The sequence below is a fragment of the Zootoca vivipara genome, chromosome 4, assembly GCF_965207765.1.
Source record: "Zootoca vivipara chromosome 4, rZooViv2.hap1.1, whole genome shotgun sequence".
Lineage (NCBI taxonomy): Eukaryota > Metazoa > Chordata > Lepidosauria > Squamata > Lacertidae > Zootoca > Zootoca vivipara.
Genome location: NC_142587.1, coordinates 26064147 through 26077228, shown reverse-complemented (window position 1 = coordinate 26077228; position 13082 = coordinate 26064147). Strand labels below are relative to the sequence as shown.

At 40.1% G+C, this 13082-nt stretch overlaps 1 protein-coding gene across 1 annotated transcript in view; it reads left to right on the top strand.

The window, feature by feature from the left end:
• Nucleotides 1-13082, top strand: part of RASA3 (RAS p21 protein activator 3) — a 113024-nt gene that overhangs the window by 74692 nt on the left and 25250 nt on the right. Inside the window, exons 6-8 of the mRNA XM_035114870.3 lie at nt 4632-4712; nt 6390-6462; nt 10877-10956. Of these exons, the coding sequence (XP_034970761.1) occupies nt 4632-4712; nt 6390-6462; nt 10877-10956 (234 nt within the window). The remainder of the gene's footprint in view (nt 1-4631; nt 4713-6389; nt 6463-10876; nt 10957-13082) is intronic.

Genomic DNA, 13082 nt, shown 5'->3' with positions numbered 1-13082 from the left:
ACTATATTGTAGTATTTTTTTTCTTACAGAAGTTATTCTAAACCAGTCAAAATTTCAATTTCCCCATAATAGTCTTTCAAATATTGTTTGAATATGTTCCAATCTTCTTTAATTTTTTCTTTTGTTTGATCTCTTATCTGCCCAGTCAACTTGTCCATCTCCGCGTACTCCATTAATTTGGTCAACCAATCTTTTTTTGTCGGTAAACATTCCCCTTTCCAATTCTTTCTTTTATGTCCCCATCTCACTGGTTTTTTTAAACTGGGGTGGGATGGGATGTAGAGAGGGGGGTATATGGCAAGCACAAATTATCTGTGTTTCCATCTCAGTGAATAGTGTAACCCCCATCTCTCCAATATAATATCTGATGCACTGTTTTGCTTCAGAGAGCTTCTCACTCTGTCACATGGAGCAACAGCAATAGCAGGTCCCGAGTTCTCATATTCATTCACTGGTTATCAAAATGTTGGACTTGGGATTTATTGTGGGATTTCATACTTAATGCACTGAAGCAGGGATGTTTTAATAACTGACCTTTAGCTGGAATTTACAGAGGAGTCCATGCACAGCCTTTGATTCCCCGCTTTCATTATTCACTTTTAATTACATGCACACAACTGGGATTAAACCTTTTTACAGTTTTTATTTGATATTCTCCAACTTGTGGATTATTCAAGAGTAGGCAACATGTTTTTCACAGAGGAAACTGGGTATTAGCTGTGTTATTTTTCTAGAAAAAGAGATGTCGGAACTTACGATGAATGCCTTGGCTGGATCTACACTGATCTGAAAAAACAACAATGCTAAGAAGAAAAGGTTTAACAGCAATCAATGTAATTTTCCATTGACTGCTGTACAGCGCCTCCTGGTGTCACACTTTTATAATGCATTTATAACGCGTTATAACTCAACAATATAGATTAGTCCCTTGTTCTCTTAGAATGGCAATGGTGCCCACCTGAGAGGTGCTAGAACTGAGTTCCGGTGAGTTCCAGCTGGGGGAAAAAGCCCTGAATATTAGGAAGATGAGATGGAAGGCCGTAGCTCCTGGGCTCATATTTTGAAGTTGTGCTAATATTTTTTGAGAGGATCTTGAAAGGATCAGCTCTGGGAAAATTTCACACTCCTAGCATTTTTACCAAATTCCAGTATTTTTCTGTGTATAAGACTATATTCCCCCCCCCCCAAAAAAATTAAGTTTTACATTGGTGGTCTTCTTATACACGGGATGTTTAAGATCTTAATTTTGGGCTCAAAAAAAATAGGAGTCGTCTTATACATGGGGGCGTCTTATAGACGGAAAAATACAGTAATTATAACTGAGTTGCCAAACCATTCAGAAGAACATTTATAAGCCAGCGGGGTCAACTGATGAAGCTTCTGAAGTGTCAAGTACTTCTCTTGATCTTTTATTATTTCTCTTCAAGGTTTTTAAGCAGAGGTGGGAGGTGGGGTGGGACCTGTCAGGGATTCCACAGCAGTGATTCCTCCACCACAGGGGGCGTTGGGCGATGACCCATGGAGTTCCTTACAAGTTACATTTCTATGATTCTATAGTCCAAAAAATCTGGAGAGTAGCAGGTTGGGCAAGGTTGTTTATATTGGAAGTAGAGAAATAGAAGGTTGTTTCTATTGGAAGTAGAGAAATAAGATTGCGCCTGTTTCTCACACTATCTGTCTATCTACATAGACGTATATCTTTTTAGATTGATTCAGTCATTTAAACAGAACGTTGAATATGACTAGATTTGTATAGGAGAAGAAGACGGAAACCCTAACTTTATAAGGCTGCAAGGTTGAGATAGAAAGTGAACTCTACCTTATCTGGGATAAGGAAATGGATCCTGGTTATTCCTTATGTTTAATTAATATGCTTCAGCCTCCTCTCAATAATCATATAAGGGGAAGGTTGGGTAACAAATCTAAACAATAATAAAAACAACAACAACTGTAAAACAAATTCAACACCACAACTGAGTTAAGGATTAGCAACATTTCATTAAATGACAGTACAGCCAAGTCTCTTAATTGCCCTTAATTGCTTTTCTCCTCTCTGCATTTCCTGCTGTTATCACTCTGAAACCCCAGTGCCTTTCATCAGACCAATTCCCTCCATCTCTTCAATATTTTAATAGTCTGCTCACTAACTAGGGTTAAAAATCATGACCCTACACAACTCTCCTGTCTGTGATGTGTCTTCTCTCTTTCAGTGTTCTTATTTCAGCTAACAGTGCACATTCTGAGGTCTTCACATTATATCTTTGCACATTCTCCTCGGATTTGAGGCTGTTTTAGAAACCAGCCATTTCTTCTTCATTCTAAACATCAGAAATTTCTTCTTCTTTTCCTGTTCTTGAATTGTTCTCTCATGCAAAACAAAAATACCTGCATTAATCTAGAAGAAGCTGTTTCCATAGTAGATAAATTACAGCTAGTTCTGTATGTATTTTAAAAAGTTCACCAAGTCACCATTATGCTCAAAGCATCTCTGTTTAGTGCACGTGCGTTCATTAAAATTCTTGACACATCTGCGGCGAAGAAAATGTAATCTGACTTCTATAATAACAAACTGGAATGGAGTCTTTCTGAATGGCCTTTATAAAAAATAATAATAAAAAGCTTACAGCCATTTTATAATTGGCTCATAAAACAATTAAGCTACTAATGGACTCGGACAATATTATGATTGACAGTTTTATTTGTTTGCCATCTATTAAGCATCCCAGATGGTGCTTCATGTTGTCAAAGCATCTTTCTGAGGGCTGCTTCATGCTTTGCAACAGAAGATGCGTCCCTGCATTTCCACCAGGGATCAAACACTTCACTGTCAGTAATATTTGGTAGGTTGCGTATGCATCAAAACACACAGTAAACCTCTGTCCAGGGGCCCTAGGCAGCCTGCTTTTGTAGCTTACTAAATTGATGTTTGAAAAATGTATATTTCAATCAAGCATTTTGTCAGAGGTATTGTTGTTGTTATTTGTTACATTTCTATACTGCCTTTCATCTGAGGATCACAGGGCAAGTTACAGTATAAAAACGCAAAAATACATACCATAGGAGCAAACAGAAACAAGAGCCCCCTTGTGACACAGTTTAAAAGGCCATAGATTGTTTAATTGGCCAAAGACCTGGGAGAGGAGGTATGTTTTTGCCTGGCCAGTGTGGTGCCCTCCAAATGTTGATGGTCTACAGCTGCCATCATCCTTGACCATTGGCCATGCTTGAGTGGGGCTGACGGAAGTTGGAGACCAACATCTGGAGAGCAACTGGTTGCCCACACCTGATATATGCAGAACCCACTGTGTTGAAATAAGCTAGTTCTGGCAGACGTTAACCTACAAAAAAACCACATACAGTGGTACCTTGGTTTATGAACACAATTGGTTCTGGAAGTCTGTTCATAAACTGAAGCGTTCATAAACTGAAGCGAACTTTTCCATTGAAAGTAATGGAAAGTGAATTAATCCGTTCCAGATGGGTCCGCGGCGTTCGTAAACTGAAAATTCGTAAACTGAGGTGTTCATAAACCAAGGTTCCACTGTACATTTTTGTGAGGCTACATCTCCCTGGGCAGCTGTAGGTAGCATGCTTCAGCTTTTTCTAGGAAACAAATGGCTAATTCAATATGCATAAGAGCATGTAAACTTTGTGGGTTTTAAGTTGAAATTGCAATTAGCATTTTAATTAGAAAGCTACTGTGCACATTAAAACAGTTGTCCAATTGTCAGCAGCTTAATGGATGTGTTGCAGTTAAATTACATGACATACTCAAAATGATTTTTTTCTTTTCTTTTGGCCAATTAAATCACTGGCACCATGCCATTCACTTCAATTTTTCAGCAAGTATTTTTATCAACCTGCAGTGGGAAGTCCACCATTCTTTTAGAGAGAAAAAGCCCCCCCCCACATATTGTGGAAAGACATCTGTGTGATCCACATCTCTTCCTTTTCATCACTACCACAACATCCAAGTGTGGGGTGTTTCTCTGCACTTCAGAATAGCTTTGCTGTGGACAGATGTATGCAACATTTTGGCTGCAAATAAAAGTTTCTGGGTGAATGTGGGATAAATTTCCATTACAAATCTCTACTAAGTAAGCTCAAAATTATATCATGACAAAATGTGAAGTGTAGTCTGGCACAGGTGAAAAGAGAATTCAATGCATGTGATGTTTAATTTTCTCTGTCTTCTTCGTCTTCTTTCCTCTCTCGGCAGTAGTAGACTCAGCTTATCCTTCAACCAATCACATTTGCAAATGATAAGTTAATAATAAAAATATGATGGCAGCTGTATTCCAAAAACTGAAAGGCCACAGGTTACCCATCCCTGTCTTAAAAGTAAACTCTGTGTTTGTTTGTTTTTATACGCTGTTTACAAAACTCCACTGATGCATCTTTTGTCTCTCCCTATCAGCAGTAATTTGTCATAAATCCTTGATATCAGCTTGTGGCATTTAACTTAGAAAGAAATCTCACAACCCACAGACTCTATAAGAGGAAAACATTGTTGGCTGGATTTGTTGTTCTGTATTCTTGAAGTAAAAGGAAGACTTGAAAAAGTCATCCTCTGTTGTATCTCCAGGTACCTTGTGTTGTTACTCTGTAATGATTTTCTTTCTTTTATTCAGAGTTCTTGAATGCCAAGGCTTGCCCATTGTGAACGGGCAGTGCGATCCTTATGCAACTGTTACCTTAACAGGACCATGCAGGTTAGTACTTAGTTGTTTATTCTGGTTTAGAATGATTTCTCTCTTTTCCAAAATTACTGAAAATTAACCCAGGTAAGTGTGTACCAGCCTTTAATCCTATTCAATCAACAAATGTTGATGAAGTCAGGAGAACTCCTTTGTTAGGTGATGCCTAGGGGGGATTAACCATTCATATGTCAAAGTATCAAAAGAACTGATTATTAGAATGCAAATGAATAAAGGGGGTTTACCGGTAGTTTTTAGGAACAGGAGAATTAGGAGGGATAGTTCCAGGAAGTGGAGAAGGAACCATTTTGGGCAGGCTGCCTGAAGGGAGGCTGAGAGTGCTACACTGCTGTAGGAAACAAGCCCCTCCTGCAATGACCATGCCGTAAGAGCATTACTCCCTCCATGTAGAGTAGACTAAATGTGTAAATATGTGTAATTAAACCATATTTCTAAAGGCATGAAGATATCTGCTGCATCTTGATTCCCAAAGGAACCACAGGCCCTGGGCGAGCGTTTGAAACCCCCTGGAATCTTGGCAGAGATTGGGGGTGGCATCCAACTTTTGTAACACTGGTGTCAGAAGTGGGATGATGTATAAAAGCATCACAATTAAAAATGAAACCAGAATATTTTTAAAGTAATGTTTGTTAGCATCAAATTGCTACTGACCCTTGTTGGGTGTTACTTTTTGTTTTTGGTAACTTAATATTTTCATAGGATAATTATTTATATATGGGGCGAACAACTTCACCCTTTTAAGGCACCTCAAGGTATCACTTTTGCTTTTCTTCTTACATTGGAGTTCTTCCTCCATCATGGGAAGAGAGATTAGTACATCATTGGTCCTACCAAGGACTTGTTCAGAGCTCCCTCCTTCCCTATCTGCCATTTATTTCTGTGTGCAGGGAGACTGGGAGCTAATCTTAGCTAATCACACACTTTCTTCCCTTGGTCTCCTCACTAAGGTAGGAAACAAACCAGGAGGTGCTGCAATTATTTAATTACAGGCACTTCCTTACTCTGAATATTGGAGGTCGTGGTTCCCCATTTAATGTTCTCAGATGTCTATAATTGTGTTTAAATGTTTAGAATTTGTTTTATTTTTTTATTGTATTTTTTTCCAACTCAGGTGGCTGCTGTCCTGAACTCCTTTGGGAGAATGGGTGGGATAGAAAGTTAATTATTATTGTTAAGAGTGCATCAGCATTATGATCTCTTTAGGTGCCAGTTCACCAGGACTTTTAATGGATAATCTGTAATGTTTCCCTACTCTGTTTGCTTTTGCTTGCTTCTAAAATATTTTGCTGGTTTTTTTATGAATGTTGCAGATTTTTTTTATAACTATTGCTATGAGTTACTGTTTGGACTGCTGTTTTAATTGTTGTGAGCCACTTTGCAAGCTGGAGAGTGGAAAACCAAATGTAGAAATTGTTTCATCAAATGAAAATGCTGCTTTTGGTTTAAAAAAACAAAATGGGATACCCATAATCTCATTTAGCAGGCAGTAAGGGAGGAGACCAAGCCCAAGGGCCCTGCTCCTAATCTTGCCGTGCAAGAGGTCAAGGTAGATGCAACATCCAAACAGGCCCAGAGTTAAGTACTTTTAAAGTAAAGCAGCAGACTTCACAGGTACAAAACAACTGGCTGTGTTCTGGGTAATCGTTTTCTGCCTTGTACTTTTTCCTGCAGATCAGATGTCAAAAAGACTAAAGTTAAAAAGAAGACAAACAACCCACAGTTCGATGAAGTGTTTTATTTTGAGGTTGGTATTTCAGAAGAATGGGTGATAAATTGCAATGCTGTGTGCATTGAGCTGTCACTACTGTTGCATGTTGGGCCAGTTGCAACCTTTCAGAGGGTGTTCAGAACAGAGCTGGAGGTAGCTGTCTGTTGAGGCAGAAGTGTATCACTTTTCCAGGTGAATGGAGTTCTTCTGCATAGCAATGCCCTCCCCCCCTCCGCAACTTGGCCCTTCTGAACCACTCATCCAAGCTTTGAATTAGTGCTGATAAGTGAGTGCTTTCTAGACTGTGGTTTTATAGCCTATCCACCCTGTGTTTCTTGGTCTGGGAGGACTGTCTCACAGGAAATGTAAAAAAGCTTTAAAGGCAATAGCAACAAGCCATTCAAAATCTGAAGGTATTGGTTGCTTGCCAACCTGCTGTAACACAAAAGCTCTCTCTCTTCGCTTCAATAGAAAGCACTCCCATTCCACTGGAAATGCCTAGAACTTTGTGTAATAGGACTTTTTTTAAAAAAAAGATGAATGAAGGCAGGGCAAAGCCTAGCATCATTCAAAATTTTGCCACTCCCACCCACTTGTTTGTTGTTGTCTTGGTAGCGATCACAGTAGGAATACATGCAAACTTGGAACAGAACCTCAACCCAAACCCTGAATGAAGTTCACAATACTGCCCCCCCCCCTGCATTTGTGTTCTAAAAGAGCTTGTTGTAAAGCAAGCTTTATCATTAGGTCTAAACAACTCCTCACATTGCCTAGCATGCAGCTGCTAACCAGACATGAAGCTGCCTTCTCCTGAGTCAGATCATTAATCTAGCTAAGTGGTGTTGTCTGTCCCAGCCTACCCCAACTTCTTGGCCTCAGATATTTTGGACTACAACTCCCATCATCCACAGCCAGTCGTTTGGCCAAATATCTGATGCCTTCCAAATGTTGCTGGCATACAGCTCCCATCACCATGGCTGGGGCTGTTGGGAGTTAAGAGTCCAACAACACCTGGAGATCCACAGATTCTCCACCCTTCACCCGTATCATCTATTGTGCCTCAGAGCTACCTTTTTAGACTCTAAAGCAGTGTTGCCCAAACTTGGGTCTCCAGCTGCTTTTGGACTACAGTTCCCACCATCCCTGACCACATATCTAGGGATGATGGGAGTTGTAAGTCCAAAAAAAGCTGGAGACCCACGCTTGGGAAACACTGCTCTAAAGCATGAGATAAGGATGTTTTGTCCTCCTCAGAATTATGGGCCAGTTGTGGCATTTTTTAGCTGATCGACTGGCCATTTTTGAGAGGCACTGTCTGACAATCAGTGCCTCATATCTTCCCATCAACTATTAGCTTTTCAAACACACACATTCCTCTTCCCAACTGGGAACATGTCCAGCTTGGTTTTTGTTTTTTTTTGCCAATCTCAAAGCTTCCATGTTGCTACCCCTACTATCCATTTCTGCCTCATGAGTTGATAACGGGGCCTAGCTGCTTTTGTCTTGGCATCTGTGTCCAGGCTGTGTTCAGAACTAGAAATGGTGGAGGAAATAAACAAGTTGGTATTTGGCGCAAGAGGCAGCGGCTAAGAAAGGCCGTATCAGAGTCTATCCTAGCAAATTATCTTGAGGCCATAAGGATGCCTGTGTCTGCAGCCTCAAAGACTTGACTTGGTAAGGCTATGACCAATTTTTAAAGCTCTAATTAAATCAAATTTACTCTGAGTCTGCCCTCTGTAATAGTGTGGATGTGTCCAAAATGAAATTAATTTTGTAAGTAGCTGTGGAGAGGTTTTACAAAACAGTGCAATAATGATGCTGAAATAGTTTGGTATATTGAATTACTGTACTCTGTTGCTCCAAGGTGCATTTAAGTTAAACACATAATTTAGAACTGTTTGTTTCCAGTGCTTCTACTTCCCATTATTTTCATGATTTGCGGGAAATATCCTTTAAATGTCTGTTTGTGTGGCTTTGATTTGGAAAAGTAATTTCACCTTCTTCGATTTTTTTTTAAAAATCAGTTAAATCATTCTGGTAATATGTTTAAAAAAGAAAAATGTATGACAAAGTTACTTTTGTGTGTGGGAAAGAACCACTTCTGACCCATAGAAACATTTTTCTGTTTTACAACAGGGAGGAGACTTTGAATATATTCACATCTCGCTTACAAGTACAGTTTAAGCTGTGGTTATTGCTGGGTGGGGTACTCTAGTGGTAGTTTCTGTGTCATACTCTGGTTAGAACTGAAAACCTCAAAGCTTTTGTTGCTGCAATCATGTTATGAGAAAGATCTATAGATAACCTAAATGTTAAAACAGTTTCCTCCTGTGCTTTACACACGCAGCTGCCTGTGTACTATTGTAAGTGCATTGTGAAGTGTGTGCTGTTAGTATATTCAGAAGATAACATCTATGTTAAAATAAAACAAAACAGCTTTTAGGATATTTACCTCGATCTAAGAGAGTCAAGGTATCAACATGTAGATTTGCAGACAACAATATTGGTTTGGCTAACTCCTCTCCCAAATAAGATAAATTCAACAAAAGGAGAACAAAAACAAAAAAACAGATAAATGCCGTTTGCAGTCTTTGAAACCCCTGTAATGACTGGCTCTAAGACCTATGGGTAAATTGGAAAGCAATTTACCCTGATACTGTTTTGTGCTGTCCTTTACTGTGTAAACATCTCCACCAGATGTTTTACCTCAACTATAAGACAACTGGATAAGAAAACGAAACAATGACACTCCAGGTGTAATCTAGTTATAAAAAACAACCTGCTCCTTATGTTTCCATTCCATTTTTAACAAAGGCAACCTGTATTTATTTTGTTTAATGTGTGCAATAGTGAGCTTGTTCCCCTGCCTTTTTATCCTGATGCCATCACAGCAGCTTGGCTTTAAGATCCATGTGGCAAATGATATTAATCACTTTTCCAGCTTCCGCACCTAGTGCAGGTATGGGGGAACCCTTGGCCCTCCAGATGTTGCTGAACTACAACTCCCATCTTCCTTGGCCATACTTGCTAGGACTGATAGATGTTGTAGTCCACCAACATCTGGAAGGTCAAAGATTCCCCACCTCTGACCTAGTGCTTTCACACATGGCAAACTGCTGTGGGAAATGATATATATTTTTGGTAGCTATATTGAATATCTTCCCTCCCTAATAAACACCCAACAAATTTAAAGGTTTTTAGAATTTAGGTTAGATTTGCCACTTTCCCACAAAATACTGCATTCAGAGTGGCTCACAATTAAGATTTCCAGGCTAACCTTTAGTTTTAATGTGGATAATGGGAAAAATCCCTTTTCCGATTGAACACCTATTATATGCCATCCTGGAGACACATGGGTGGGGGATTGAAAATTAAATTAGGGTGGTAGTAAAGGTAAAGGATTCCTGGACGGTTAAGTCCTGTCAAAGGCAACTATGGGGTTGCGGCGGTCATCTCGCTTTCCGGCCAAGGGAGCCGGCGTTCGTCCACAGACAGCTTTCGAGGTCATGTGGCCAGCATGACTAAACCGCTTCTGGCGTAACAGAACACTGTGATGGAAACCAGAGTGCAGAGAAACGCTGTTTACCTTCCTGACGCAGTGGTACCTATTTACCTATTTGCACTGGCGTGCTTTCAACTGCTAGGTTGGCAGAAGCTGGGACAGAATAATGGGAGCTCACCCCGTCGTGGGGATTCGTTCCGGTCGGCAAGCCCAAGAGGCTCAGTGGTTTAGACTACAGCGCCACCCGCATCCTCTAGGGTGATAGTAGCTAAACTCTTGTGCTAGTAGGGTTTTGTTTCTGCCACAAGCCCTGTGTTTCTCAAGGGTGACACCTGGGCATTGATACCAGAAAAGGTTGTAGAGCAGTTGGTCTGTGAACACTTAGAAAAGGATGCTGTGATAACTAAAACCCAGCACAGGTTTCTCAAAAGCAAGTTATGCATCAGCAGCATCCTTAACAAACCTCTGCTTAGCTGGGAAGAAGCCCAATGAACCTCCAATGTGGTTTTCTTTTGAGTGGTTATGTATAGGACTGCATTGAAAATAAGTGAATAGACCTAGAAACCATTTTCCAAATCAGATTGTCAGCTCTTCTCCTTTTTTCCTTTTGTTTAAAGAGGTAAGTCTATGGTATGAAAATACGGACACTGTATTTTGAGGTTTAGCAATCATCATGATAAAATTGTTGTAGATCTGAGATCATGGGACTCCACTTACTTCTTCTTGCTGCCAAATTTTCAAAGGAACACTTTGTATGTATACTTATGAATGTTCAGTAATTTATTACCTATTCTAAAAGCTTTAGGATATAGTGAAACAATAGTGGCTTTACACCTGTGAAACTAGTGCAGCGCGTAATCTGATTGTGCTTCCCTATATATAGTGACTGTTTAATGAGATTATTGTTAACTAATGAGATCCTACTATCTTAACATTTCTTACCACTAGGTTACGAGACCCTGCAGCTATAACAAGAAATCTCATTTTGATATTGAAGATGCCGATGAAGTTGACAAGATGGAAATCAGGTAAAATCATTGCATGCACAAACAAACAAAGGCACTCCCATCCCCATAAGGGTTGTGCAGAAAGTGTGAGCAGTCTCCACTTCTTCGTGACCTTAGAAAGGTCATGTGAACTCATTTCTCTTTCGTATTTCTTCTCTGAGATAACTTATTACTTTTGTTTCCTGGGCATTGTGCATTGAGCATTTTCAGAGCTCATTGTATTCTGAAATCATGGTATGGGTTTGAGCCCAGGGCCAGCATACAACATGGGCAGCCAAGTGCTAGGGCCACAAAGGGACCCACCATGGCTGGTGCTGCCACCCCTTCAAACAAACAAACAAACAAATATTGCTTTTATGGCCCAACACCAAGAGGATAAGAAACCTGGAAGAGGCGCTGACGACGTTACTGCCTTTAGTTCATCCTAATGGCTCTGGGCAGAGGGATGCTAGGTTGGATGTGTGGCACAGAGGCATTGTGGGTGAATAAAGATGGCAGCAACTGCAGCCGACAAACTACAATGTAGTCACTGCAGCTTTCAGAGACCATTGCTAGAGTATTTGTGTACCAAATGTTAGGTAACTCGTTGTCTATTGCTGTGGTGATCCAGCACCAAAAAAAAAAAAATACCGGAACCTGAACGGACTGGTTAAAACCGGTCAGGTAGTAGTTTCATCGTCACGACAAAGGTTGTTTCTTTGTTTTGGAGTTTGATGGGTGTGTTCCGCTCCCCCCCACCCAATGAAGGTGGTTTCAATTATCTTTATATGAACAGAATCTGAAAAGACTCTTTCATTGTCTCTAAGAACAATATAAAGCACTTCCGAGTCTAGTTGGGAGCACAAAGATTGTATTGTATAGAGGTTTATTAAATGATGAGATGGTGCTTCAGTAGATAACGAAACCGATTGGCAGTTGTTTGGGGTAGGGCAAACTCCTGATTTATTTGTTTGTTTGTTTTATCTTTAAATAATGGGGAGTTCTGTTTGTTCATTCAGTGGATTGGAATCCTCTGAGTGTTGATTCGCTTTGAACTTACTATTCTTTTCTTTTCTTTTTCTTTTTTTAAAAAAGCTTTTTGGTTCCCAGCAGAGATCAGCGCAAAGCAAGCAAAATGACAAGTGAATGGCTGGAGGTTAAGCCGTCAAGAATATAATGTTCAGAAGGGGAGATAAAAGCTAAACTGGCAGTGTAGTGTAGTGGATATAGAGGTGCTGGTAGACCTGGTTTTAAATCTCCCCTCTTTCCCCTACCCACACCAGTGAAACTCTCTCTCATCCTAACCAACCACACCAGAGATTGTGAGGATAAAACAGGAGGTGCCTCCAAACTACCCTGGTCTCCTTGTAAGAGGGATGCAGTACAAACATGTTCTAAAATGCAAACCTATTGCAAAGGGTTGCTGTTGCTTCCTTATTTCTCAACCCATCTAGCAAGAGAGGAAACCTTGATTTCCACCATTTTTATCATACATTGGCTGGCCTTGTGCTAAAATGGTTACTGAGTGAAATGCCAAATCGGTTCTGCTGAGCTGCTTTAGTGGTGCACTTATTTTTTATCCTTCTGTTTCTTTCTACTGAACAGGCCTACCCATGCTATTTTCAGCTGAGCGCTCTAGTGACTCTTTGAATACATTACTTCCTTTTAAGAATTTCTTTTTCTTTCCCCCTGTTAGTAAACTAAGCCTTTAATTGCAGCCGACTTCTTTTACGCAGATTTATGTGCACATCGTAAAACAAATCAGTTGCATACTTTAAGAATGCTTGTCACTTGTCATATGCTTGCTACCGTTTTGTTCTTAAGCCTGTTTTTAAAATCCGTTTTTTCAATTGAAAAAGAAAACATTTGTAGAGGGAAGAAAAGCAATAGCGTACAGAAATATAACTATTGGAAAGAGACCATCAGTATATCGCTGACCATGTCTGCCAGTAATGCTAAGCAAAGGCTGGTTGTTGGCTACAGATTATGGTTAAGAAGAAGAGGCCTTAACCACACCCCAAATTCAGATAATATTTTAAGCCACCCTGAGTTAAGGGAGAAGCAAAGTGGGTGCAAGCTTTTGTCTGGGAGCCAGCACATTAACATCCTGTTAAATCGTAGTTTGGCCTACTGTGGCATGCAAACCAGAGCATTACAGGACTCCTTAT